General features: G+C 38.7%; 2 protein-coding genes across 2 annotated transcripts in view; one reads left to right on the plus strand and one right to left on the minus strand.

Moving 5' to 3' along the window:
* The first annotated feature begins 986 nt into the window (after positions 1 to 986).
* Positions 987 to 17,316, plus strand: MRPS22 (mitochondrial ribosomal protein S22). The gene is made up of 8 exons (XM_039837291.1): positions 987 to 1,242; positions 7,870 to 8,033; positions 9,111 to 9,275; positions 11,190 to 11,333; positions 11,634 to 11,717; positions 13,023 to 13,168; positions 16,082 to 16,190; positions 17,182 to 17,316. The coding sequence occupies exons 1-8, from the start codon at positions 1,002 to 1,004 to the stop codon at positions 17,275 to 17,277; spliced, it is 1,149 nt and encodes a 382-aa protein (XP_039693225.1). The 5' UTR covers positions 987 to 1,001; the 3' UTR covers positions 17,278 to 17,316.
* Positions 17,317 to 17,760: 444 nt separating this feature from the next.
* COPB2 (coat protein complex I subunit beta 2) overlaps positions 17,761 to 26,773 on the minus strand; it is a 30,892-nt gene continuing 21,879 nt past the window's right edge. The window contains exons 14-22 of the mRNA XM_039837290.1: positions 26,149 to 26,279; positions 25,811 to 26,018; positions 21,894 to 22,004; positions 21,120 to 21,334; positions 19,614 to 19,706; positions 19,343 to 19,523; positions 19,095 to 19,163; positions 18,875 to 18,943; positions 17,761 to 18,277 (exon numbers count right to left, since the gene is read on the minus strand). Of these exons, the coding sequence (XP_039693224.1) occupies positions 18,182 to 18,277; positions 18,875 to 18,943; positions 19,095 to 19,163; positions 19,343 to 19,523; positions 19,614 to 19,706; positions 21,120 to 21,334; positions 21,894 to 22,004; positions 25,811 to 26,018; positions 26,149 to 26,279 (1,173 nt within the window). The 3' untranslated portion in view covers positions 17,761 to 18,181. The remainder of the gene's footprint in view (positions 18,278 to 18,874; positions 18,944 to 19,094; positions 19,164 to 19,342; positions 19,524 to 19,613; positions 19,707 to 21,119; positions 21,335 to 21,893; positions 22,005 to 25,810; positions 26,019 to 26,148; positions 26,280 to 26,773) is intronic.

Consider the following 26,773-nt stretch of genomic DNA (forward strand, 5'->3'; position numbering starts at 1 on the left):
AGGGACTTGTTAATAAAAAAACACAGCTACTGACGCCTACCCTCTCAGCAATGGCTATGGGAATAGGTGGCTGATTCTCAGATAAAGGGCATGGCTGGGAGACACTTGCATGCATCCCACCACGCTCCCTGACACCGTGTATCCCATAGGTCTGAGAGGAAGTGCGAGAAGTGCAGGGCAGTAGTCATGCCTGAATGCAGCACCAAGGGTAGGGCTCTCAACTTCCTGACCCAAATAGAGAATGAGTTCATAAACGGTTCTTACTGGGCAGTGGAAGAAAGGTGGTGAGATTAGAAGATGAGCGTAGCCGTCCAGCTAATACGAACAGGTGTCTACTTAACACCTGTCTTTAGCCAGGCCTTGAGAAAAGTTCTTAGCACAGGCACTAACCTATATAGTCCAGGGGAGGACAAGACCTGCACCTCCTGGAGAGCTGGGAAGAAAATAACAGGGTCATTTCGTCATTCATCTAGTCATTTATTTGACAAATGTTTGCTGTGGACATAGATGTAACATATATAGTCGTCTTCATGGGGTGAGAAAAGTAAGTACAGATAAATGAGCAAAATAATCACAAATTAAAAAAAAAAAAGGCCGTGAAAGAAAGGAGTAAATTTCTGAGACAGAATAAATATATGAGTTTCTGGGGGATGATGGGCTGGTGGCCATCAGGGCTTAGAATCAGTTGTATTTGGGGGTGAGTGAGGTGTGTGAGAAGTTTTAAAAAAGTCGAATAGGCAGTTGGATTTAAACTTGGGGCTGGGAGAAAAGTTTTGGGCAGGAAACGGAAATTTGTTTAGAGCCATGGAAACAAAGGAAAGGCCCAGGAGAAAGAGCACATAGGGAAGACGGTTTAAGTTTTGCCTTTGGCTCTATGCATAGAGAAGAATATGAACTTTCTACGCGTGAACAAGCACTTTACAGAAACAATCTAAATAAGGCCCAGAAGTTGGCGTCGCTTCCTTCACCTCCACTCCCTCAACCGGACTACATTTCCCAGAATGCTGTACGAACCGCGCGAGACCGGGAATCGTTCCCAGACGCCTCTGGCGCAAGCGGTCAGGATAATTATGGCGACTTTCAGACCCTCTATGTCGCTGGGGAGCCGCCTGATTGGTTTTCGAGGCACGGAACGGGTCTGTTTCCAGGCCCGAATTCGGCCCCAGCTCAGCGACCTGCTCCAACAGCTTCCCGGATCCTGCGGGGCGGGAATGCCGTGCCGTCGGTTTGGTTCCAAGGCCGGTAAGTGACCTGCCAGAGGTCCGCTGGGGCGGTCTCCTGGGAAACCTATGCCTGCTTCTGGCTAGCGAGACCCACGCGGAGCCCCACCCCTACCTGTGCTCCTCCCGCTGCGCGCCCTTAACCCAGTCTCCTGTACCATCAGGGTCTGTCATCGCCGGCGTTTGTTCATTTGTTCATCCAGTTAACCAATAGTGCCTGAGCTCTGCTCTTTGCAAAGCGCGTGTTTGGTTTAGAGGATGCAGCAGACTAAGACTGACATGGATTTTTGCCTGAGAGGTCTCACGGCCCAGTGGAGAAGTGGCAGTCAGTGTGACCTAGGCTGTGATAGGAGAACGCACATTACACTGACACTCAAACTAGGTTGGAAGGGCAAGGAAGGACTCTTGGAAAATATGACCAAAATCGAGACCTGGTTAACCATGCTAGGGAGAAAACAAGCATTCCAAGTAGAGGAAACAGCATAAACAAGAGTACAGAAATGAGACTGAACACAAGTAATTTGGGAACCCATTTTGGAGGTAAGATTGATGAGAGTCGAAAATGATTTTGAATGTAGGAGAAATCATTGTTGCTTACCGAGTTTCTGGCTTGGACAGTTGAGTAGAGAGTAGTTCTATTTATACCAAGACAGAGAAGATTAATCGTAGGAACAGTTTTTAGGGGGGAGGGAGAGGAGGAGAGGTGAGGGAGAAAAGGCAGAAGAGATGGGAAAGGAAGCAGAGTAAAACAGCTGTTTTGGAGACATTAAATTTGAGGTTCCCTTTGAGATTCAAGTGAAGGTGTCCCATATGCACACGTGGTCACTGAATGGTAACAGGCTGAGGAAGAAATTGAGAGAGGAGTGCTGAGCACCTCTTTTGTGCCGGGCACTGTAAGAGACCCTGAGTGCCAGGGATGAGTACAAGAAAGGGTAATGGTCTTGGGAGGGCACATTGTCTAGCCGGGGACAGAGTGAAGTAAGCAGACCACCTTAGCTTTTTTTCCCTAAATAAGGTGAGTCATTGGTGAGTTTTAAGCACAAGGGTGACGTTGATTACATTAAAAAAAATTTTTTTTTTTTAGATTATTTTTCAGTTTTATTGAGATACAGTTGACATTTAACAGCATAATGATTTATATATATACACACATATATATTATGAAATTATTACCGTGACAAATTAGTTAACATCCATCCTCATATAGATGCAAAAAAAGAGAAATTCTTAATATTTACACTAATAACTTCCATATAAACCATATAGCAATATTAACTATAGTCATGTTGCATATTACATCCTTAGTACTTATTTATAACTGGAAGTTTGTGCCTTTGGCCACCTTCATTCAGTTCCCTCCCCCACTCTGGTAAGTACAAGTATGTTCTCTTTTTTTACGTATTTGGTTTGTTGTTTTTAGATACCACATATAAATAATACAGTATTTGGGTTCGTTTGACTTATTTCACTTAGTATTATGCCTTTAGAGTCCATCCATGTTGCAAACAGCAAGATTTCCTCTTTTTTATGGCTGAATAACATTCTATTACAAATATACCACACCTTCTTTATCCATTCATCCATCAATGGACACTAAAGTTGTTCTCATATCCTGGCTATTGTAAATAATACTGTTATGAACATGGGGGTGCAGATTTCTCTTTGACATAGTGTTTGTTTCCTTCATATATATATTCCCAGAGGCAGAATTTCTGGATCATATGGTAGTTCTGTTTTTAATTTTTTGAGGAGTTTCCATACTGCTTTGCGTAGTGGCTGTACCCATTTACAGTCACCAGCAGTGCACAAGCGTTCTTTTTTCTCTACATCCTTGCCAGCATTTGTTAATCTGTCTTTTTGGTACTACTAACCATTCTGACAACTCAGTGTCCCCCTATAAATCTCTGGTGTCCTCTGAGCTTCCTGGGATTGTATGTCTATTTCCTTTACCAGGTGAGGGAAATTTTCCATCATTATTTCTTCAAATAGCTCTTCAACGTTTTGTTTTCCTTTAGGTACCCCTATGACACAGATATTTTTACATTTAATTGTGTCCCATAGGCTCCTTAAATTATTGTTATAGTCTTGGCTTCTTTTTTCTTGCCATTTTGATTGAGTGTCCTTGGCTTCCCCATCTTCTATATCGGTGGTTCAATCCTCTTCTTTATCCACTTCATTGATTCCATCTGATATTCTCTTCATCTCAGATAATGTGTTCTTCATTTCTGACTGGTTCCCTTTTTTACAATTTCCATTTTATGTTTTATCTCTTTGTTAAAGTTCTCATTGAGTTCATCTACACTTCCTCTAAGTTCATTGAGCATCTTTATAACCAGTGTTTTGAACTCTGCATCTTTTAGATTGCTTGACCCCATTATTCCTGGATCTCTGTTCTGTTCTCTCATATGGTATCTGCTTTTTTGGCTGCCTTTCTGTGTCTGTTTCCCATTTTGGCTGCCTTTCTGTGTCTGTTTCTATGTACTAAGCAAAGCTCCTAAGTCTCCCAATCTTGTTATCGCGGCTTTGTGTAGGAGGTGTCCAGTCCTAAGAAGGGTTCAGCTGCAGGCCAAGTTTAGCTCCAGCCTGTGTTCCTCTGGGGCCACATGTTAAGATTGAGCAAGCAATCCACAGATGTGCTTAGAGTTGCCTCAAGAAACCACACCAGAAACCGAGGCCAGCTGCCACCAGTGTGAATCTTGGTACTGCCCCACAAGGAGCACCTGACTCGCCTAGGACAACCTGGATGTGGCTTGAGTAGGGCCATGAGTTGGGGGAGGTGGAGTTTCAGGGGATCCTCTGGGCGGAGTGACCTCTGTTATCCAGTTTGATGAGACTCAGCTATAGTGGCGTTGAATCCCCACCCTGGGAGGGGTGGAGGGCTCAACAGAGGAACAATGAATACCCCAGCACTTCTGCCCAGGAGAGAGCCTTGCCTCCAGCTCTCACTCTGACAACTCAGTGTCCCCCTATAAATCTCTGGTGTCCTCCATGCAGCTGACCCGGTGCTGGTGCTCAGAGTGAGCAGGTTTGTCACTGCAAAAGTCCGCTCGCTGACACGGCCCCTTTAAGAGGCATCTGCACCTGCCACAGCCTCTGTCTCACTCAGCCCCTCGGGACCGGGCAGCCTCAATTCTTCGCCCCCTCCTACCTTCTAGTTGCAGGTTGATTAATTATTTCTCTCCCTAGTTGTTGTGCTTCTGTTCATCTAGGTCCCAGGCAACTTTCTTTGCTGTATGCTCTGTGTTTCTGTCACAACTTTGATTTGGTTGCAAGTGAGACGAACACAGCCTCTATCACATGCACCATTTTTTTCCCATCTCCGTATGCGCAGAAGTGTTTTAGTTTGATTTTTTAGTTTGATTGCCAAGACCACTGTCAGGGTGCTTTTCCTGTACATTTTCTTCTAGGAGTTTTATGGTTTCTGGTCTTACATTTAAGTCTTTAATCTATTTCGAGTTAATTTTTGTGAGTGGTGTAAGATAGAGGTCTAGTTTCAGTCTTTTACATGTGAATGTTCTTTTTCCCATCACCACTTACTGAAGAGGTAGTGTTTTTTTTATTTCATATTCTTACCTCCCTTGTCAAATATTAGTTGACCATATTAGTTGGGTGGGTTTATTTTGGGGCTCACAGTTCTCCATTTGTCTGTGTGTCTGTTTTTATGCCAGTAACATACGGTTTTGATTACTATAGCTTTATAGTATAGCTCGAAATAGGAAGTGTGAGGCCTCCTGCTTTGTTCTTCTTTCTCAGGATTCCTTTGGCTATTCAGGATTTTTTTTGTGGTTCTATATACATTTTAGGATTATTTTTTCTATTGCATTGACTCTATAGATGGCTTTGGGTAGATGGACATTTTAACCATACCAATTCTTTCAATCCATGAACTCAGGAGACCTTTCCATTTATTTGTGTCTTTGATTTTGTCAGTGTTTTGTAGTTTTCAGGATAGAGATCATTCACCTCCTTGATAGTTTATTGTTTTTGATGCTGTTATAAATGGAATCTTTATTTCTTTTTCAAAAAGTTTATTGTTAGTGTATAGAAACATTACTGATTTTTTAACGTTTATTTTGTATCCTGCAACTTTACTGAATTGTTTGATTAGATGTAACATTTTTCGGTGGAGTTTTTAAGATTTTATCTATATAAAATCATGTCATATGCAAATAGAGACAGTTTTACTTCTTCCTTTCCAACCTGATGGCTTTTTCTTTTCTTCCCTAATTGCTCTGAACTTTTAGTACTATGTTGAATAGGAGTGGTGAGAGTGGGTACCCCTTTCTTGTTCCTAATCTTAAAGGAAAGGCTTCAACCTTCCATCATTGAGTATGATGATAGCTGTGGGTTTGTCATATATGGCCTTTATTATGTTGAAGTATGTTCCTTCTATACCAAATTTGTTAATTTTTTTTTGTGAATGGATGTTGAATTTTGTCCACTGCTTTCTCTGCATCCATTCAAGTGATCATATGATTTTTTTCTTTCATTCTATGAATGTGATGTATCACATCAATTATGTTGAACCATCCTTGCATCCCAAGAATAATACCCACTTGATCATGGTGAATGATCTTATAATGTGCTACTGAATTCAGTTTGCTAATATTTTACTGAGAATCAGATATTGCCCTGTAGTTTTCTTTTCTGTTGGTGTCTTTTTGGCTTTGGTATCAGGTTAATGCTGGCCTTATAAAATGAGTTAGGGAGTGTTTCCTCCTTGCTGATTTTTGGAAAGAATTTGAAAAGGATTGGTGTTAATGCTTTAAAAGTTTGGTAAAATTCACATGTAAAGCCATCTGGTCCTGGACTTTTCTTCATTGGGAGATTTTTGATTACTTATTCAAACTCCTGACTAGTAATTGGTCTATTCTGATTTTCTGTTTCTTCCTGATTTAGTCTTGGTAGGTCGTATGTTTCTAAGAATTTTTCCATTTCTTTTAGGTTGGCCAATTTGCTGGCATATAGTTGTTCATAGAAGCCTCATGATCCTTTGTATTTCTGTGGTATCAGTTGTAATGTCTCCTTTTTCATTTATAATTTTGTTGATTTGGGTTCTCTCTTTTCCTGGTTAGTCTAGCTAAAGGTTTGTCAATTTTGTTAATCTTTCCAAAGAACCAACTCTTTTTTTTGTTAATTATCTCTTCTATTGTTTAGATTATGTTTTTAAGAGATTATTCTGGTGGTCTGTGGAGAATGGTTTAAAGTGGAGTCAGAATGGAGTCAGGGAGGCTGGTTAGGAGGCTAAGGCAATATATAAGGATGGCTTTGATTAGGGTAGTGGAAGTGGAAGTGGAGGATTTAAGAAAGATTTATGAGGTATAACTGCCTGTTTGGTGTCAGTATTCTCTTTTGTAAAATGAGGATAATCATAGCGTTTATGGGGTTGTTGTGAGGATTAAATGTGCTAAGGATGTACTTAGCTCGGTAAGTCCTGGCACATGGTAAATATCTAACAAATGTTAGCTGTTATTACCATTATTACTGCTGCTGTTGGCTAGATGTGGAGGGTAAAGGAGAAGTCAAGAAGTAAGGTGTCCGGCCCACATGACCTATTGGATAGTGCTAAGATAAGAAATAGTAGGAAAAGCAGGTGTGAGGCAGGAGAAAGTTGATGGGGTCCGCTTTGGCAATGTTGAAGTGCATGTGAGATGTCCATTGGGTATTTGGATGGAAGATGATCTTGGCTGGAGATTCAGATTCGAGAGTTTCCAGCATATGGAATTAAAGTTATAGGAGACTAGGCGATCATCTATCGAGAATGTGAGAAGGGAGAAAAGAAGGATATAGGTCAGAATCCTGAGGGTCCCCAGCATTTACAGAACTAGCAGAGGAAGAGGTGGCTGGGAAGGAATGGCTTTTTTCCCTAACAGAAATGGAAATGGAGGTTAGGCAAACTGTGTGAGGCAGAACTGAGATCTGAGTTTCCTGTCCTATTGAAAGCTTTTCCATGATACTACGTGGCCAGTGATCCAGGCCTCTTTTTCCTAGCTGTAGACCCTCAGCCTAGAATGTCCTTCCCATTTTTCTCTACCCTCTTTAGGTTCTTCAAGCCATATTTGACCCTATCATACTCTACCATGCTCCCAGGCTATGTTTAGTTCCTTCTTTTATAGTCACTCACCCCCTCCCCCGCCAACACCCCCATGCCACCCTTGCGTGTAGTACTTATACTGAGGAGCACCATGATAGATTGGAATTGATTTAGGCTCTAGAATCAGATAAACCTTGATTTAAATCCTGGCTCTATCACTTAATAGTTAGGTCTTTAGGCAGGCTCCAGTATCCTCATTTATAAAATTGAGATATCAATACTTATTTTGTGGGTTGTAAGCATTCTTGAAAAATGTATATAATGCTGGCATATAGGAAACAACTCTGTAAAGGATAGCAACTATTACTATTAATTTTGTTACATTAATTTTTTCTTGTTGCTTCCTCCACTTGGAGTTCCTTTTTGGCAGAAACTGTGTCTTCATCATGAATGTTCAGTAAATTTTAAATGAAAGCATGAATGACTCTCATAGATATTAGCATTATGCATATTGAGGTAGACATTGTATTAATCACTTATTTTTAACTTTTCTATTTAGAAGTTTTGTTGGCTTGTCATTTTTACCATCTTATTTATTAAAATCTATTTTAACAGAATCTGGTAGCTCAGAGATCAAGAAACCTACATTTATGGATGAGGAAGTCCAAAACATACTCATCAAAATGACAGGCTTGAATTTGCAGAAGGTTTTTAAGCCAGCTATACAAGAACTGAAGCCACCAACCTATAAGCTAATGACCCAGGCACAGCTGGAAGAGGTATGAGAATGAAAGAATATTGGTAGAATACCTTTCTGTAAAGGGTTAAAGAACATTTCCACAGGCCCCTCTAGAAGCTGATGTTTGCTCTTCCACAGGCACTAAAGAGGGAGATCCAGCCACAGAACTGAGAAAAGAAATGTGAGCAGGCAAGCAGAGAGGAGCAGGGAGCATGGCCAAAATTAGTCAGACTGGGACACGTAGGTCAGGTCTGGGTGTCCAAGCAGAGCCTCCGCTGTTCCACACCCAGCTTGAGCAGCCTTCCTTTGGCCTGCTTCAGCTTCCTTCCTGGAGAAACAATACTTGTGAGCTGCTTTGAGGCTGAAACTTTGGGGAGATTATGAGATCCTTCTGAACAGCATCCTACTCCAAGCACCAGTATCTTCCTAGAGTCACTGGGTATTCAGTGCTTTGTGGAAAATGCTTTGATGTATATATATATATGTGAAGCTTTACTGCTTTCTTTCTAATTCAAAAGTAATTTATAATCATAGCAAAAAATTCAAATATCCAGTAGTATATCACATAAAGAGTGAAAGGTCCCCTTTCACCTCTCAGGTAACCACTGTTAAATGGTATGGCATGGAGCAGCGCGGTCAGTGGTTAAGAACATAGACTCTAATTGAGTTGTCTGGGTTCAGATCTCTGTTGCTACTTCCTAGCAATTTACTTAACATTTGTGTGCCTATGTTTTTTCTCCCATAAAATAATAGCATCTAGCTCATAAGGTAGTTATGGGCCAAATACATTCAGAGTATTTGAACAATATCTGGCACATAGCAGTCACCCAATAAATGAAATCCTTTATTCTGTTTCAAGGAGCTTTTGTAGACTGGATATGATTCAGAGCATTTCTTGGCTGTTTTGAGAATGGTTGAGCCTGTACCTGTTGCTCTCATTCATACCACAAGGCAAAGGCCGGAGCCCAGGAGCCCAAGTCTGGCTTTTCACTCACTAATTCATGGCTATGGCTTCTCTTTGCAGTCTTTAGGATTTCTGATTAGTATCTGCTTTTGTCAGATGATCCTTTGGTCTATAACACTGTGGCTTTCCTTAAGAAATGTTTTGTTTCCTTAGGCTACAAGACAGGCAGTTGAGGCAGCTAAAATACGATTAAAAATGCCACCGGTTCTTGAAGAGCGAGTGCCAATAAATGATGTGTTAGCTGAAGATAAGATTTTGGAAGGAACAGAAACAGCCAAATATGTGTTTACTGATATAACATATAGCATACCACACCGGGTGAGTATATGTCTAATTGCAAAATGATCTTTGTTTCAAATACTATGTGGAGATGGGACTGAGGGATGAGAGTCAACATCCTGTGACCAGGTGTCTGAATCTTCCCAACCAGAATTTCTGTGTTTGGATGACACCCTTCTGGAAGATACAGCTTAAGGAGAAAGAGAAATGCAGACCAGCCCCACATCATGTTACCATTTTCTCCTGCAGATTATGGACACAGTATATTCCAGACTGGCTACAAAGCAAAAAGTATGCTAAGACAGATCAAAGGATGTACAGACAGAAATATACCCCCAAACCACAAGTAGGCAAAAATCTTCAAGGCAATGGGAGAAGGGAGAGTCTTTCTGCCTAAGCTAGAATGACTTCCTTAGCTGATGCTCTTTGAGAAGATAGTGTTTCTTTCCTGTAATTTCTGATGATGCCAAAAACTCAGACTTCCCAAAAGATGTTCATTTTTCAGAATTTGCATTATGAATGGCAGATTTCCCCAGATGATTTTCAGACAGCACCACTTCTGTTGTAGTTTTTATTCTCTAGCTCCTCTTCCCTCCATTATTGGTTCCAAAGGAGCACTGGTACTTATAAAATATATCAGTTTCGTGTTGCAGCCTTTTCAAGTAGAGTAAAAAGAGAGCAATTTACAGTTTAGCCCACAAAATGCAGTAGAATATTACATAATGCTAGAATTGGGAAAAGAGCAACCCTGTATTAGTCTTTTTATCATAGATGATTATGGTTAGAAGATTCGATGTGAGCAGTGTACATGTCTGTACATCAACCACCTATATATCTGATGTATACACATCACATAGTTTCATTTTAGTTAGGATTTTTGCTTTGGGGTGCTTTAATATGCGTTTGCAGTGCTTTGAAAGCTAGTTTGTGGGAGCATTCTACAACCTGAAAGGGAAAAATGAAGTTGGAATTCAAATTACCAAAACGATTGCGTTATTTTGAGGAACGATTGTGTTATTTTGGCATCTCCTATTTTTTTTCTTTTGTAGTGCTTGATGAAAGTTTTAATTCTGTTATCCTCAAAACGTATTCACTTTTACGTTTCTGAAAAGATCCTCAAAACGTATTCACTTTTACATTTCTGAAAAGTTAAAAGTCAGTACCATCTGGTTAATCAGTTGTATATCAATTATCTGCTATGTGCAAAGCTCTGTTGTCACTCTGAGTGTTGCAAAAAATTATAATGCACAGTTTCTGCCATTTTCTAGTTCTGTAACAATGTTAAATATCTGAGAGGTGTTAAGAATCTTACACAGGATAAATTGCCAGTTGAGTGGTACAAAGAGTGGGTGGGATTCAGAGGAGGAAGTGACCCCATGGCCTGGGATTTGGCAGTTGGAAGAATGAAGAGACCAAAGCAGATGGGTCACTCAGTCTTTCTGACACATTTATGTTTCGTGCCAGTATGAGGAACCATAGAGGTGTGGAATTAAGACTGTACATTCTTGGATTTGTTCCTTATTTCCCCAGGACTTTAAATGTAGATCACAAAGTAGTAAAGACTACTTAGGGGAGACTGGCATGTTTCAGTTCAAAAAGGTTTTACAGCCCTTCTTTCCTCTGAAATGCATTTAGATGAGTCTCAGATCAGCTTTTTTTAGTTGAACCATTTTATGTATTGAACCCACTTTAAGACCATAGTTGGCACTTAGTAAATACTTTTATTTCAGATTTTTGAGTGTCAGAGGCACAGCAGTGATTAATGGAGGAAGTATCTTTGAGATTTAAAATTATACATACATATGATTAAATCATACATATGATTGCATTTGCGTTTCCCAGTTGTACTTTATATTGTTGATTGCAAATTATTCTTATAATGGTGTTTAATGGGATACTGGAACTAAAAATAAGTCCTCACAAACTCATCCTTGATTATGTTTTCTATTTTAGGAGCGTTTTATTGTCGTCAGAGAACCAAGTGGCACACTACGCAAAGCCTCTTGGGAAGAACGAGACCGGATGATACAAGTTTATTTCCCAAAAGAAGGTCGGAGAACTTTAACACCAATAATTTTCAAGGCAGAAAATCTTCAGGTAAGGTGACTTGGTTTTATAAAATCAGTAGTGATGGTTTCTTTGTTGAAACAGTTGGCTCTGGTCCTGCAGGCATTTTGCTTTGATAAACACAGATAGAAATTTCTAATAACTAGGTTATCTATCTCGTAGCTGGGATTTGAATTCATGTGTGACCGTTACAAAGCCAGTGTTATATCTGCATACCTCTTGATGGGCGCAGATGTGCCTTTTATGTAGATGGACAGGCCTGTATGTGGATGGGCAGGTTTGCCATGGTGTCAGGACAGGTCTAATTTCAACTCTGCTGTGTGGTTTTAGACCCTGTACAGCCAGGACCGGCATGTTGATGTCCTCAACCTTTGCGTTGCCCAGTTTGAGCCAGATTCTGCTGAATATATCAAAGTGAGTATATTTTTATAATTTCTAAAGTATGGTTGAATAAGATTTTTTAATGTAGCACAATAAGGTAGGTTGTAAGCTTTGATACAGGGGGCCGAGAAGGGAAATAACCTGAATACCTATTGAGGACCTGTATACCAGATAGATATTTTATGCTCACAATAACCCTTGAGTTATGGATGAGAGAATTTAAGCTTGGAGAGTTGAGTCAGTCGCTTGCTGAAAGCTGCACCGCTAATAAGTGGTAGAATTAGGACCCTAATTTGATGGCAAAGCCTGTTCTTTTTTTTCAATTTACCATACAGGAACAAAGTTACTTACTAAAATTTACCAAAATGCAGCATGTGTCTTACAATTCAATTTAATAAGTAATCATGTAGTAATTTCTGTGTGTAAGGGAGTATTGTGGATAGTATAGGTGATCATATGACTGGGATAGGGTGTGCTGTCTCAAAGCTTGCTGTCCAGAAATGATTGTGGTGAAGGGTACTATATAAGTATACAGATAATTATCACCTTTAGGTCCATATATTAGGTACTAAGAAGTTACCAGGTGCTCTCAGGAAAGGCTTTGTAGAGATCTTAAGAGTTCTAAAAGGTCAGGGAAAGTTGTGGCAGATGGAATTGGGTGAAGAGAGGTATTTCAGGTAGAATGGATAGTATGTACAGACAGGACACACAACAAAGTATGCTTGAGAAATGGCCAGTCACCTGGTTTGCTTATATATGCAACGTATATACAGGGGGTGGTTCGGGATTATACTAGAAGGGTAGATAGGGCCCTATCACAGGTGACCTCAGATGCTAGGCTGAAGAATCTGGACTTAAATAAGCAGGCCTTTGAAAGTCTTTGAACACTACCCTCCCTCATCAGAGTCCTCATTTAAGAAGATCAATTTGGTTGGAGAACTAAAAGAACATTAGTTAATGAAATGGAATGGAGTAGTCGGTGGCATAGGGTAGTTGACGAAATAGAGGGAATGGGGAGGAGTGAAAGAATATTCTTGATTCCCCCTCCAGGTACCAAGAAATGGTGGTCCATTATTTTCAGTGGTCTGTATATGATAGGTATTTGGCTGCTGAAAATTGATCTGGCTGTATTTGGTAAACTTTTTCCAGGCTGCCATATGCTTCTACAGTAGAGGATTGGTCTCAATCGTACCTACTGGTTAATGATAGTGGAGGAAGGTATAAGTAGATCTGGTTTTACTGACACTTTCTTGAACAGCACTCGTGCAAGTAAATGTTTATCTGATAATGCCACTTTTTATTTTTGTGTATTTGAAAAATTGCATTTTATGTGGATAGGTTCATCATCAGACCTATGAAGATATAGATAAACATGGAAAATATGACCTTTTACGTTCAACAAGACACTTTGGTGGAATGGCTTGGTATTTTGTAAATAAGAAAATGATAGATGGTTTACTGATTGACCAAATTCAGAGAGATTTGTAAGTATGATCTTTGTAATCATTATTATTACATTAAGTCTGTATTTAAGCTATGTTATTTTTCCATTGATGACAGCGTACTGTCCAGTGATAGCTTTTATTTACCTAAGTTTATTTATGCATTGTTCTTTCAGCATAACCCATTTTTCTCAGTCTTTGCTTTTGTGATGTGTGAGCAGAACTAGATTCTTTGAAAGGGTACGTGGCTTTGGCTCTGTATGGTATACCCAGGGTATTGACTTATCCCAGGCCTTGCCAGTGCTTCTGGGTATCAGTGAACCTTCCCGATATTCAAAGGGGATTAAATAGGAAATGTAAAGAAGTTGATGTAGCTCGGGGTGGGGATGGGGTGCTTGTTTTCTGGTAGGACTATTTCTAGGGTATTTTAGTAAAAGTCATCATTTATGAAAATATTCTTGTTTTTGATATTCCTTTTTGCAAGATTTTAAGGCATTGTGAAAAGGTTAGTTTTTTTCAAACTTGCATGAAACACAGAATGTCTGTTGTATTTTAGCATGTAGGCTGGTATGCTCCCAGCCTTTTAGCAGAAATAGTGTACTTTACAACTTGTGATAAAACTGAAAATTGTTTTTGAGTATCTTTTTATTAATTGGGTTAGAAAGGCCAAAATGACAAGGGGAAAAAACCAGCATGGTTGTAATAAGAAAGTCAACTTCCTACAGAAAGCCCTTGCTTGACTGACTCAGAAGCGTGAACTACAAGAGAGTTTTGTGATTATTGCCACCTTCAGACTGTAAATTTTGACTTGAGTATCCACCATATAATCTGAACCATTCTACAAAGGCAAGGCATTTGTAACTAGAAGGTCCCATGGGCATTGTTGAAGTATAGCCCATGTTTGGAAACAGAGCATCATTTCTCATAGAAGCAGCATTCCTATTGGTAGGTGATTTCCAGCCCGCCCACTTCACTAGCATGTAGTGTAACCCAATTCAGAGGGCAGGAATATACCTTCATCCCACATAAGAAGCGGGCTGGCTGGTGGTCATGAGGATGCTCGAAAGTGATTTGCTTTTAGGTGCATTAGCATTGACATCACCTGTGAATGAATTTTCTTCATTTCTCAAATGCAGTCATTCTGAAATTATTTTACTGTAAAAATTAATTTTTGAGGGGTAAGAAATTAGAGGAACACAGAAATGTATAACTTTGAAAAAGTTCTTTATTGAGGTGTACTAATATGTAATAATATAGTAATATTCAGTGGCATGTAAGCTTTACATCTGAAGCAGTTTATTTGCATACTGGGGGGTTAACTGAGTTAACCTTTCCTGCTCTGCTGAAGTAAAACTGTTCCTGCAATTGTGAACTGGACTGCTTGCTGCAAATCCCAGGTTAGACACGAGAGGGTGCACGTCCTCACTGGAGCCCAGGCCGGAATTGGGATTCTACAGACATTTCAGACTCAAATCCCACTGATGGTTTTGAATTGAGTCTTTTAAAATCTTTTGAAAATGTAAATTTATTTGCTCTTAATTTCAAGTGTGGGCTGGAAGTGAAGCTAAATTGTTGAGACGTAGGGAATATACTTTAGCGTGAATGTAACGAAGCCCTAAACGTGATTCCGATAAACAGAAACACAATTAAGCTCTTTATGGGGCCACATGCCTAAGCTCTAAAGGGAATCTTATCTTTTATTTGAGAAGATATTTTGTTGCCACATTGATTGGACTCTGTTAGATTATAACAAGCACAAGAGATTTACAAGGAACATTTTTGAATTTTTTTCCCCTAGAATGTTTTACCATATTGGGTCTGGTTTTTCTGTTCCCCCTAAAGGGATGACCTTTAGGACGGATAGGCCTTGGGATAAACCCAGAACATTCTCTAAAGTCACCATGGCTTGAGAAATTCTTTACCTACTCCCACGTCACCCCACTCTTTATCCCCTAGCTTAGGTAATAGAAAATTACGGAACATCTAAGAGCGATAGCTGAATAAAGGTGTCCTCACTCCTCCACCTGACAACTAGAAGTTGGTAGCTTACTAAGTGCATACAGAACCTCAAAAGCACAGTATTTTAGAAGGGTTATTTTTAAAATATTCCCTCAGCTTTGAGGTGGAAAATGGTAAGGAAGTGTTGACTATGTGAGAAGATAGTGATTAGTGGCTTGGGGAAGGGTAGGGAAGTTTTAATGTTGATTAAAATTGTAGGTTTCTAAAAATGTTTAAGTACAAACCAAAATTGAATTCTTATTCTGGTTTCATCATAGATAGTTGTGACACTAAAATTTGATTGCTGAAGTATAACCTGGCTTTCCTTCTGTCTGATGTTTGTAATTTCAAATTTGCTTCACTAAGATACTAATTTTTACAAATGGGTTCTGGTGAATAGACAGGTGGCCTGGAAGTCTTTCCTTGGACTCCTAGGAAGCTTCTTGTAGGGGCATGTAGCCTCTAGGCTTGATGAAGATTTGTTAGATGTCACTGCTAATACTTTAAAGGCAAGTGGCTTTGAACATACCCATGACCACCGGCCTCTGGCTTATGTAAGATGAAGGTATATTCCTGCCCTCTGAGTTGGATGACATTATTATCTGCTGGTGAGGTGGGCTGACCTGGAAATCACCTACCATTAGGAATGCTGTTTCTATGAGAAATGATGCTGTTTAAAAAATATAGCCATTTTTAGAATATATTCACTTTCATGAATTGGGCACTGCCTGTAGTGACTCCTGCCCTACCTACAACAGAGTTGGTATAAAGCCTAAATTAACCATCTACCTGAAAATGCATTTGAAAATATAAAACTGAAGACTTTAAAAAATTTTTTTCTGGCCCAAGGAAAGTTCAAAATGTAATTTAGTTTTAAGTTGGCACACCTTTTTGTAGGACTGTGAAGCAAATGAAGAGAATAGTAAACTCTTAACAGTAAACTCTTTCACTCTATAGAGTGGATGATGCCACCAGCTTGGTCCAGCTATATCACATCCTCCATCCAGATGGCCAGTCAGCTCAAGAGGCCAAGGAGCAGGCTGCTGAGGGATTACATTTAATTAAGGTAAAGGGACTTTTCCCACATTGGCTGTTGTGTGGTGATAACTGAGTTAAGAATTCTGAAGTGGGTCATATTTAATGGTACCTAAACAGATTTGTAGTCTTGAAACAGTGATTAGAGCCCCCTTATTTCTTCATCCTGGACAGTATAAAGAGATGCAGTGTGATGGAGGTAAGGGAGATGCAGCTGCAGCCCAAGAAGGTCAGATAGTGGGGCAGCAGCCCTCTTGTTCTTTGGAGTACTGGCATCTGAGGTGATCAAGTCACCAGCAGGGCATGGTGGAGGACTAGGTGGCACGTGTCGCCAGTGTGGCTTCCTGTCCTTCACTGTGGTCTCATCTTTGGTGTCCAGAAGGGGAGAGGGTGGTGCTTATATATTACCAAGCCTTAGTTGCATTGTTTTGAACTGCATAGCTCTCAAAACCATGGGCTCACACAGATTTCTCTGTAAATGTTGAGAGGAGAGATGACTTTCAGGAAGAGGAGATCATTGTATACTTTTCTACTGCTCAGAACAGATGTGGTTTTCTGGATTTATATATCTGCAAGGCAGTTATAAAGCTTTCTAAGGTTAAAAATGACAGTGATGACACCCTTGGAGGAGTAGAGAGAAACTATAGTGTTAATACCGATTTTCCATAAGCCAGATAAAACAAAATGCTTCTGGAGAAAATATTCTTTAAGGTATAAAATTAGTTTGCTAACTCTCATCTTCTGGATTTCTCTTGAACCTAGTGCTTTTCTCATTTTGATCTAGCAGGAGGTGCAAGTGTTAGGGATTAGTACTGCATGAACTATACTGGATGCTGTTCTTGTCCCTATAGTATATGCTTATTGCTTTATAATCAGAAAACTATTGTGAAATTTGGAAGACTTTTCAATTGGTACTTTTCTTTGCTACTACAGAAATGTTAATGATATCTCAAAACTAAAAACTTTATAAACAGTATATATTCTATTGCTTTAAAAAATTTTTTTTTTTCAAATTTAAACAGGTCTTTGCAAAAACAGAAGCACAGAAGGGAGCATATATAGAGTTAACACTGCAAGCATATCAAGAAGCATTTATTAGCCATTCTGCAACTTCCTGAAAAAATTTTTTAAATAAATTTCATTTTATGAAATGCTAACTAGCTTTCTCTGTTTGTTTAAAAATGTCAAAATTAAAAGGTACTGATTTGGAGTTCCCTATAAAAGTTTTTAAAGTTCCAAATAGTACCCCTAACAGAAATATAAAAAAAAAAAACTTATTACCCCACCCACTTTCCCAGGCTACAGGGGGATAATTGAGAAGTGTTATCTGAGAGTCTGGATATTAATTTTTCTAATCACATTAGGTAAATGCAGTGTGGGGGGCAGCGGGAGAACCTCTGTGTTACGAAATAGGCCAATCTGTAATTTACACAGAGCCCAGGTTTCAGGCCCAGATTCCAGAAACAGGTAGCTACTAGAACAAATCAGGGCAAGGCATAAGAACCCAAGCCACATAAATTGAAGGGAATAATGCAATGAGATCAAGAAAAAGTTCAGAGAATTACAGTATAAGTATTCAGTTCTAAGAGAAATGTGGTTGATGATATGTGAAAATTATGATTTAATGATGTAAAGAAAAGAACATGGGCTGATCTGTAGGGTGAGGTGTGGTTTTGGCTCAGCCTTCTAAAACTAGAAGCCTATTTTCATTGTTTGTTTACAAAGGAAACTTTGAAGTATCTTCATTAATTCAAAAGGCTTTATGAAATACGGTATAATGACAGTATGGAAAAAAAATCAAAGCCCACGTCTGTTTTAGTTAACAAGGAAGCATAGTGATTTAGATGCTGCACATAAAGTTCTGAGACAAGGAGGGTACTACATTCCAGTGAGCTACATTCCAGAGCATTTACATATAAAAATCTAAGGAGTTTTTCAGAGTCCAAAACACTGGTCAGAGTGATGATCAGTATCTGTCCATAATAATTATCTGTCTAGTCAAGTAAATGGGAAACATTACATTCAATCATCCAAAATATCTTCATCCAGGTTGATATCTGTTGTGTCAATATCTTCTAACTCCAAATTATCCAAATCTACTTCCAGTTCGAGTAAACTCTACAACGGAAGGGAAGAGGGTGAGTAATATAGTACTGTTTAAGAAAAGTTATCTCTGATTGATGATCCAAAGGAAACTAAAATAATATAGGCACACCTCGGAGACATTGTGGGCTCAGTTCCAGACCACTGCAATAAAGTGAACAGCTCAATAAAGCGAGTCACACCAATTTTTGGTTTCCCAGTACATATAAAAGTTGTGTTTAAACTATACTATAGTCTATTAAGTACACAATAGCATTATGTCTAAACGATGTATATACCTTAGTTAAAAAAAAATACTTTATTTGCTAAAAAATGCTAACCAGCATCTAAGCCGTCAGTGATGTTATCTTTTTGTCAGATGTGAGGGCGGGGTAGTCTTACTTCCAATTTGTAAAAAATGCAGTATCTGCAAAGCGCAGTAAAGTGAAGCATAATAAAATGAGGCATGTCTGTAACCAGTCAAAAAGGGTATCGTCCCATTTCAAATCCCCTGCTCTGAAACTGATTACACCCGTTTAAAATAGGCAGAGGCATGTGCATCCTGTAGATATTCATGGGGAGGAAGGGGTGAGGCTGGCATTCTAATGGGAAGTTTGGGAATGATGGTGGTACCTTTTCTTCTTTGTTGGCTGTTTGGGAGGCCATGATAACCGGGGTAGGAGACAGTTTCCCATCAAGTTCCTAAAAGCACAAGTGGGGATAAAGAAAAAGAAATTTGTTCAAGCAATCTGAAGTTTTCCCCATGGGAAGGCTGATCAGGATTAGGATATGGGAGATGGTACTTAAAATCAACAAATCTCAACCAGATTATCTCATGTAGTATTTTACTGACCTGTTGAGCTGCAGATTTTGAGGACTGAAAGCCTTTTGCCTCTTCCATAACATTTCTTTCTTCATTTGGCTATCAGATAATAAAACGAAATACTTTGAAGTCATAATTCATCTATGACTCTGGTCTAAATCCCAGATAAGAGCTCTTAATCCAATAATAAAGTATGTATTACAGTTCAAAAACTTAAGTTGTGAATACATTTTCACCCTGTAGTCATACTAAATGAGGCCTGGCACCTGGTCACTCACCGTGACAAGTGGGTATTGTTTGGCTGGCCACAGATCAGCATGTGTTTCCTTCACCCATTCTTCAACAACAAAGGCTTCTTTTAGTCCAGGAAAAAGGTTTTCATACTCTGTTGGATCAGCAAGGGATTCTGCTGCTTTCTGATTGACTTTTGAGAGATTTTCTCTCCAGAGTTTCACCACCCTAGTATAGATATCATGGAACAAATAGGAGACTGAATAAGTGAGCTGTTTTTATTTGAAACACTTCTTCCTTAAAATTAAAAGTCTGTACCTTGAAACCTGACTGGGTAAGTAAGTCCGGGCCAGGAAGGCAGCTTCTGGCAGTCGTCCAGTTCTAATCAAGAGCTCCAGGCAAGCATCAAGCCTAAAAATTAAAAAGGCACTGGTAACCGAGAATAAACACTATAACGCTGGCACTTAACACATTAAAGAAATGTGGATTTAGTGTTGCAAAGTCAGCATTCCCTCCCCAACTCCCACACGTACACCTCATTTCTGTCACTGAGCCATCAACTTGTCATCACCAGTATATTACATAATCAATAGGCTCCAGAAGAGTAAAGACAGCTTTTGTGACCATTTTCAATCTCCTTAACTGATTTTAACAAGTCCTAAGAACCTAAAGGGGCTTTTCAAGACAAGGCAGCATAGATGAGCGAACATCTTTTAAAGCCTTCAGGAGGTATGGGAATAGAAACAAGTTCACAAGTGGGAATATGGAGAGCAGTGTCTCTAACATGGACTGTACTGGACAATCCAGTGGTGTCCAGTAGGGAAATATCCAAGCATTTTTTTTTTTAATTTTTTTTTCTTTGTAAATTTAATACAAAGTGGGGAATGTGTTTTAGAATTCAGAATTTTTTGTATTTTAGAGAGGTAATACAGTACATATACTATACATCACCTAACACCATCAGCTTCAAATAGCAGTTAAGTATTAATAATCTACAATAACATAAATACTACATGTGATAAAGATATACCAACTGGCATAAAAGCAAGAGTACTTCAGAATCAGGTCAGGTTTTGCCATCAGGTTACAAAAAAACTATTTTCAGAATACTTTTGGGCTTTTGAATTACAGGTAAGGAATAGTGGACCTGTTCTTACAGATATATAAATTTATATATTATGTATAAATATAAAATATATAAATATTATAAATATGAAAAGGTATATAAGTAAATATAAACCATATATTGGGGTGTATATCCAAAGTTTATAATAAAGTGTGGGGTTTAAAAAGCATGTAGGACAAGGTTAATGAATACTTTTTGTTTTATAACATGGTCAATTAACGTTGAAATGATTTGGTCTGTACCACTAGACTTGTAAAAATATGACATTTTTATGCTTTACAGTTGGACTAAAAGCTAGAAGAAATGTATCCTCATCTCTCTCTATTCTTGCCACGAACAGATCAAAATTATCCAATTTGGGTAAAAATCTGTCATTCAGGTACCAACTGAAACACTGCAGATAGCCTCCTGCTGTAAGTGGTAGAGTCGAGAAATTTCTCCCCGTTGAGTCTCCCTCAGTTTTCCTCATTCATACCAAATGTGCCACTGGCATCTTTGCTGAAGGTGAATGAATGCCACCAAGGGTAGCACTGTCCTTTTGGAGTGCCCCACTAGCAACACCATTAGGCTAGGCATCAGTTCTCTCTCTAGGGTTCATTATTCACATTGCTCTTCAAAACCACCCCTCAAAGTCAGTGCAGCAATAAGTGCTTTTAATTACTATGCCCACCTCTTTTAGACCCTGGATTAATACTTACTTGCCCTGTAAAAAGTAGCTCATGAATGCCACATTATTCTTGCCATCTCTCTCCGCACCCTCTGCTAGCTTGTTCACCATACTAGCATTTCCAGAAGCAGTGGCCAATAGCAACAGACCGCCATAATCCTGGGCATGGTGCAGGCACTCCTGGGCCAGGCCGAACTGACATTTACTGATGGCAAGCTCGGCAAGTTGTTTCCATTTCTGTTCTGACTGTAAGAAAGAGTTGCCAAGTTAAAATGTCTTTGGAGATAAACATTTGAATTTCCAACATCAACATTATTCTCTTAACCTGAACATTACTGTGCTGACAATGGGGAATAGATATATGTTGAGCTGTGCTTGTTAAGCTCATTCTATCAATCAAAATAAAAAAGGAATGACAAAATCTATGAAGAAATGGAAATTATTCACATAAAATTAATTCAAACACAAATCAATTTTAATGATGCATGAATAATCAACTCATTTTTATTTTGTAATGACATAGTGAAACTGCAAGTAAAGCCATCTAATGGGAGTTTTAAGCTAATTAAGATTGCAATTTTAAGGAGTGATTTAATACCAGATTAGAAAATTGTTTCTTATGTCCTTAAATATTTAACAATAAATACTATCTGTCATTTGTAGAATACATTTCTTCACAAGACCAAAGAGAGGCAATAACCTCACCAAAATGAGTCACTAATTTGCATTTCAGAAAACTTTAACACAACTTATCCTAAACATACAGGAGAACCTGTTAACCTTTCTATCACTTATTATTACATACCTCTGCTTCCACTGCTAATTGGTATGCAATTTTTAGTTCTCCAAGCTGAAGAGCAAGTTCAAAGCGATGCTCAGGATCTGTGGATACTGTAAGAGCTTGCTGCTTGAAGCCCTAAACAGATTTAAAATTATATATATATGTGTGTATTCATGTTTATAAAAATGTGTGTAGTCTGTACATACAGAGTGCACACACATGCACACAGCAAATCCATTTCTCATTACTTAAATCAAAAGTAACAGATAACAAAATATTTCAATGAGAAGACAGAGAAAAATTGAGTCATTAAAATTAACTGATAAGAACTCCAGCAGACAAAATTCAGTCACATGATCCTGTTAAGCAGTGGAAGTTGACCAATGCTAGATAAACTCAAATAAAACAGCAACTAGTAAAATTAGAAATATAAAAGCAAATAGAAATGTCAAAAAGGATTTTAGAGAGATGACTGAACAACAGTCATTTCAAAAAAAGACAGTAGTGTAGACCTAGATGTCTGTAATCTCAGTAAATTGGGCCTTAAGAGATTATCTAGTTCAGTCCCTCAAAGAAAAGGAATTCAAATGTAAAACCTTCTATCATCTGTAGGTTACTTAGCAAACATTTGCTTTCAGGTCCTGACGTTGATGGGGTGTCATTACCTATGTCTTTATTGTTGGTCTCATTCCAGTATATTCATAAGTATTCCTTTCCATGTTCTACTACTCCAGAGTCATCAGAAACAGGCTTCTAAACCAACTACTGTAATTTCTAAATTAGCTTCTCTCCTAAGACAAATAGTAGTGGTGAAGTCTGCCCTGTGGGCAAGTTCTTACAGCTCTAGGGATGTGGTGTATTAAACAAAAAGCTCAGACTTCCTCACACTGAAGAATGCTCAGTTATGGGGTGGTCAGTGAGGAGAAGCTGGACAGTTTTCCAAGTTCTATCCAGGTAGATCTTCAGGATGGCTCTATCAACATGTTTAAAACAAATTTTAACTTTCCAGACAATACAGCTGCCCCTCCCCCCATTCGCCCATAAGTACAATGTAAACAAGGAATTCTGAATAATCTGCATTATTCCTTTTCTTCTCTAGCACTGATATAGACAGCACATTATCTAAGAGTGGAGGATGGACGATCTATGAAACTAGTCAGATACAGGCAAGGACAAAGCAGATGAAATTGGACTAAATACACTCTTTTCCCCCAAATCCCCACTGAAATGACACTAAAGAGATTCTTTTTTTAAGGCATAAACTCCTAAGAATACACAGAAAGGCAGAGGAGACAAGAGTAGAAAAATTTTGGAAGCTGGTGGAGTATAAACATTGAGTTGAAACACTAGAAAAAACTAATTCTAAATCAGGAGTGAAGACAGCATAGAAACAATCTGATTCACCCACCTCAGAATCCCCAAAGGTGTCTCGTGAAGGGTCATGCTAAAACAAACAAAACTGCCTGAAAGTCTGCATAAGAAACAGTGAGATGCCCCAGGTCCCCATTCATCTCCCTCACACCCCTCGGAACTCATAGAAGACAGGAGGTTTGTTCTTTGGAGAGGGTAACTAGAGGGCTTTCAGTTTGAGGGATACCTTGAAAACTTGAAGTACTGAGTATCAAAAGTAAAACAGATTATGAGAATGGATGTTGAGTCTAAATGAAATACTACATACTGAGACAAAGCTGTTTTCTACTCAGCCCCTAGAATGAAGGTGATTGGGGAGCTTCTCTGTAAACTAACCAGCCCAAGGGGTATGACTTAAAAATACCAAAATGTCAGTGAGGGCTATATGCCAGTTAGAATACTGCCTGGTGTACTGTTAAGTGCTCAGGAAATTCATTAAATGAACAGATGAAGAGTCATTAAATTCATCAGATGAAGACACTGACACTGAGGTTCCCCAATCAAATAAATAGCCCAGCCACATCACATATTTAAGTCCATACCCAACAAGTCCATCCACAAACTCAGACCTTTTGATCTGCTTCTTGGACCTCTACTCTTAAATGAGTGCCCAAGGATCATCAGATACCTGAGGAAAATCTCTAACAGGAAAAATAAGAGATCAAAATGAACCAATAACAGCGACTTGAAGGAAGCCTACCATGTGCAGGGGTCCCCAACCCCCAGGCCACAGACCAGTACCAGTCCATGGCTTCTTAGGAACCGGGCTGCACAGCAAGAGGTAAGCAGCAGGAAGGCAAGTGAGCAAGCTTCATCTGTATTTGCAGCCGCTCTCCAGCACTACAGCATCACCACCTCAGCTCTACCTCAGATCATCAGGCATTACATTCTCATAGGAGCACTGGTCCCTGGTGTCAAAAAGGTTGGGGACCGCTAACGGGGAAAAAGAAAACTTCAAAACAACAACAAAAAGCTATCATTCATCTCCTCAGAGAGAGAAGAGACACTTTCACCCATAAACAAGATTTAAAAAGTCCAGGAATAACAAAATGAGAAAACCAGTTCAGGAGGTCCAACATTTGAATAACAATTCTACAAAGAAAGACTACAGAAGACAAAGGAAGGAAATAATTAAAGAAATTAATTTTTAAAACTCTCAAAAATGAAGGACATGAGTTTCCAATTACAAGAGTTCATCAAATACCCAGTGGAATGAATTATAATTTACTCCTTTGAAGGCCCATCATGATATCTCAGAACAACAGGAACAAGATCTAAAGAAAGCTTCCAGAAAGAAAAGATAAATCAGGCACCAAGAATCAGGATTATAAATGGCTTTAGACTTCAATAATAACTAGAAGCTAGAAGGCAAAAAGGAAGATGTCTTTAAAACTCTGAGAGAAAATTACCTCCAACCTAGAATTCTATATTTGGTTAAATGGTCGAATAAGTTTTAGAACAATAGCACTTTCAGGTAATCAAGTTCACAAATTTATTTTCCATTAATAACCTTTTCCTTGGGAAACTACTGAAGGACAAGCTCCAGCAAAATGAGGGTATAAACCAGGAAGGAAGACAGGGGACACAGGGAACAACAGCTCCAACTCAAAAAAGAGGCAAAGGAGGAGCCTCAACATGATGGTAAATGGGGAATATCCATGATGAGAGCAAAAACACCAGTTCAGACTAAAGCAGATTAAACATATTAAAAGGAGAATTCAAGGAATTGGGAGAATACCAATAAGTTCATAAAAAAAAAAAAGACAATTATTAACTCCAGGAAAAACAAAAAACTATAGGAAAGTTATACACAACATGTGTCAGCTGTGAATGGTGTTTATATAGCCATAATAATGCAAACATCAAATACTGATCTAATCAAAATTGTGATATAACTATTGGGAGGATAAGGGAATAGGAAAGTGACAGATCTATGGTAAAAGCAGGTGGGTGAAAGAAAGGTAAATCTTCATCTCTGTCACAAGAAATGCCTAAGGCTGAGAAATAGCAATATAAGCATGTTATTTAGATGTGGAAATAAATTCCAAGAGAGTGAGCTAAAAGATTTAGAAGTAATTACCTTTATGGAGCAGAAATGAGAGAGAAGGATGGGCTGTTTTCTTAAGCCTTATAAAACTTTATACATCGTGCACATATAACTTTAATTAAAAAATACATTAAGAAAAAGGCATATCACTAATGGCAAATTTTATGTTATGTGTATTTTACCACACTAAAAATAATAAAGCCAGCTAAGATAGAAAAATGCAGCACAGAAATGAAAATATTGATAGAATGGAAAAGAAGTCAACAGAAAGGGAAAACTGATAATCACCTCCAAAATTTTCAAAGGGGTATCAAGGACATTAAGAAAGGAGAAGGAAGAACATAAGTGACTTGGATTTACAGGAGAAACTCCACTGCCATAAAGAAATCAATGGCAATTGAGAGAAAGTTTTTCAAATTCATAGCAATATTATTTCAAATTGCTGGTTTTAAAAGACGCACAAAAATAAACAACACACTCTTACCTGCTTTTCCAAAAAGTGTGCAACTCTGGTCCTCTGTTCTTTCGGAATGGTAGGAAGGACTTTATCAGCCATGCTGAAGTCCCTCCGCATGACAGCTGTCTGGTATTCCAGCACTGAAACTAGCAGTGAGTAGCTAACGATGTTCAGTTCTTTATCCCCCAGATAAAGCCTGTTGTCTTTAGGAATATAGCCCAGGAGATACATCGTCCTATATTAGGAACAAACTAATTTAGAAGTAAGCTCACATCAGTAGATAAATACTTCCTCCCTCTCTCTCTGTCTCCCTCTCTTCCTTCCCTCCCTCCCTCCAAGACAAAAGCAAAATGTTACTCAGCTACCTGTCCAAGTGGGCGATGGTGACTATTTCTCCTCCAACATAATAATTTAATCTGTTCACAGAACTTGTGTAAATGAAGCAATCGCCTACCCACAGCCCTGTTTTCACAATTTCCTGAATCTCACCAAGAACCTACAGAAAGAAAAGAAAGCCTATTACTACCTTGTTCAGCATTAGAAATCCTGTCAATAACATAAAATAATATAATTTAGGGTGTTAAGGTAGAATAAGGAATGCAAAGCAAAATCCGATTTCAAGAAAGAAAATCTATCCTTGGAATTTCTATCTTCTTTCTTCCTAAAGGACAGAATCCTGGATGAGTATTTGTAAAGTAGAATCTTGTGTCAAAGCTGTGATCTAAAAAGTGTTGATCTAAATTCCTAACACGCAAGAAACTGGCATAATAAAAGTATTTCATAAAATACTCCAGGACATCTCTTCAGTGGATGATTTATCTTTACCATTTGAGATCTCATTAACTCATTCTCACAAAATTGTCTTAAGACCAAAACACCTTCTAATTTCTTTACTGAAAGATAACAAGGTTAGTCTAAGGATTTCCTAAAATCAAAGCGCAAAGTTCTTTTAAACAAACTTTCAGACCTTGATCTTTGAGCCACAATTTT

Source organism: Pteropus medius, unplaced genomic scaffold (genome assembly GCF_902729225.1).
Source record: "Pteropus medius unplaced genomic scaffold, Ma_sr-lr_union100, whole genome shotgun sequence".
In the NCBI taxonomy this organism is placed as follows: Eukaryota; Metazoa; Chordata; class Mammalia; order Chiroptera; family Pteropodidae; genus Pteropus; species Pteropus medius.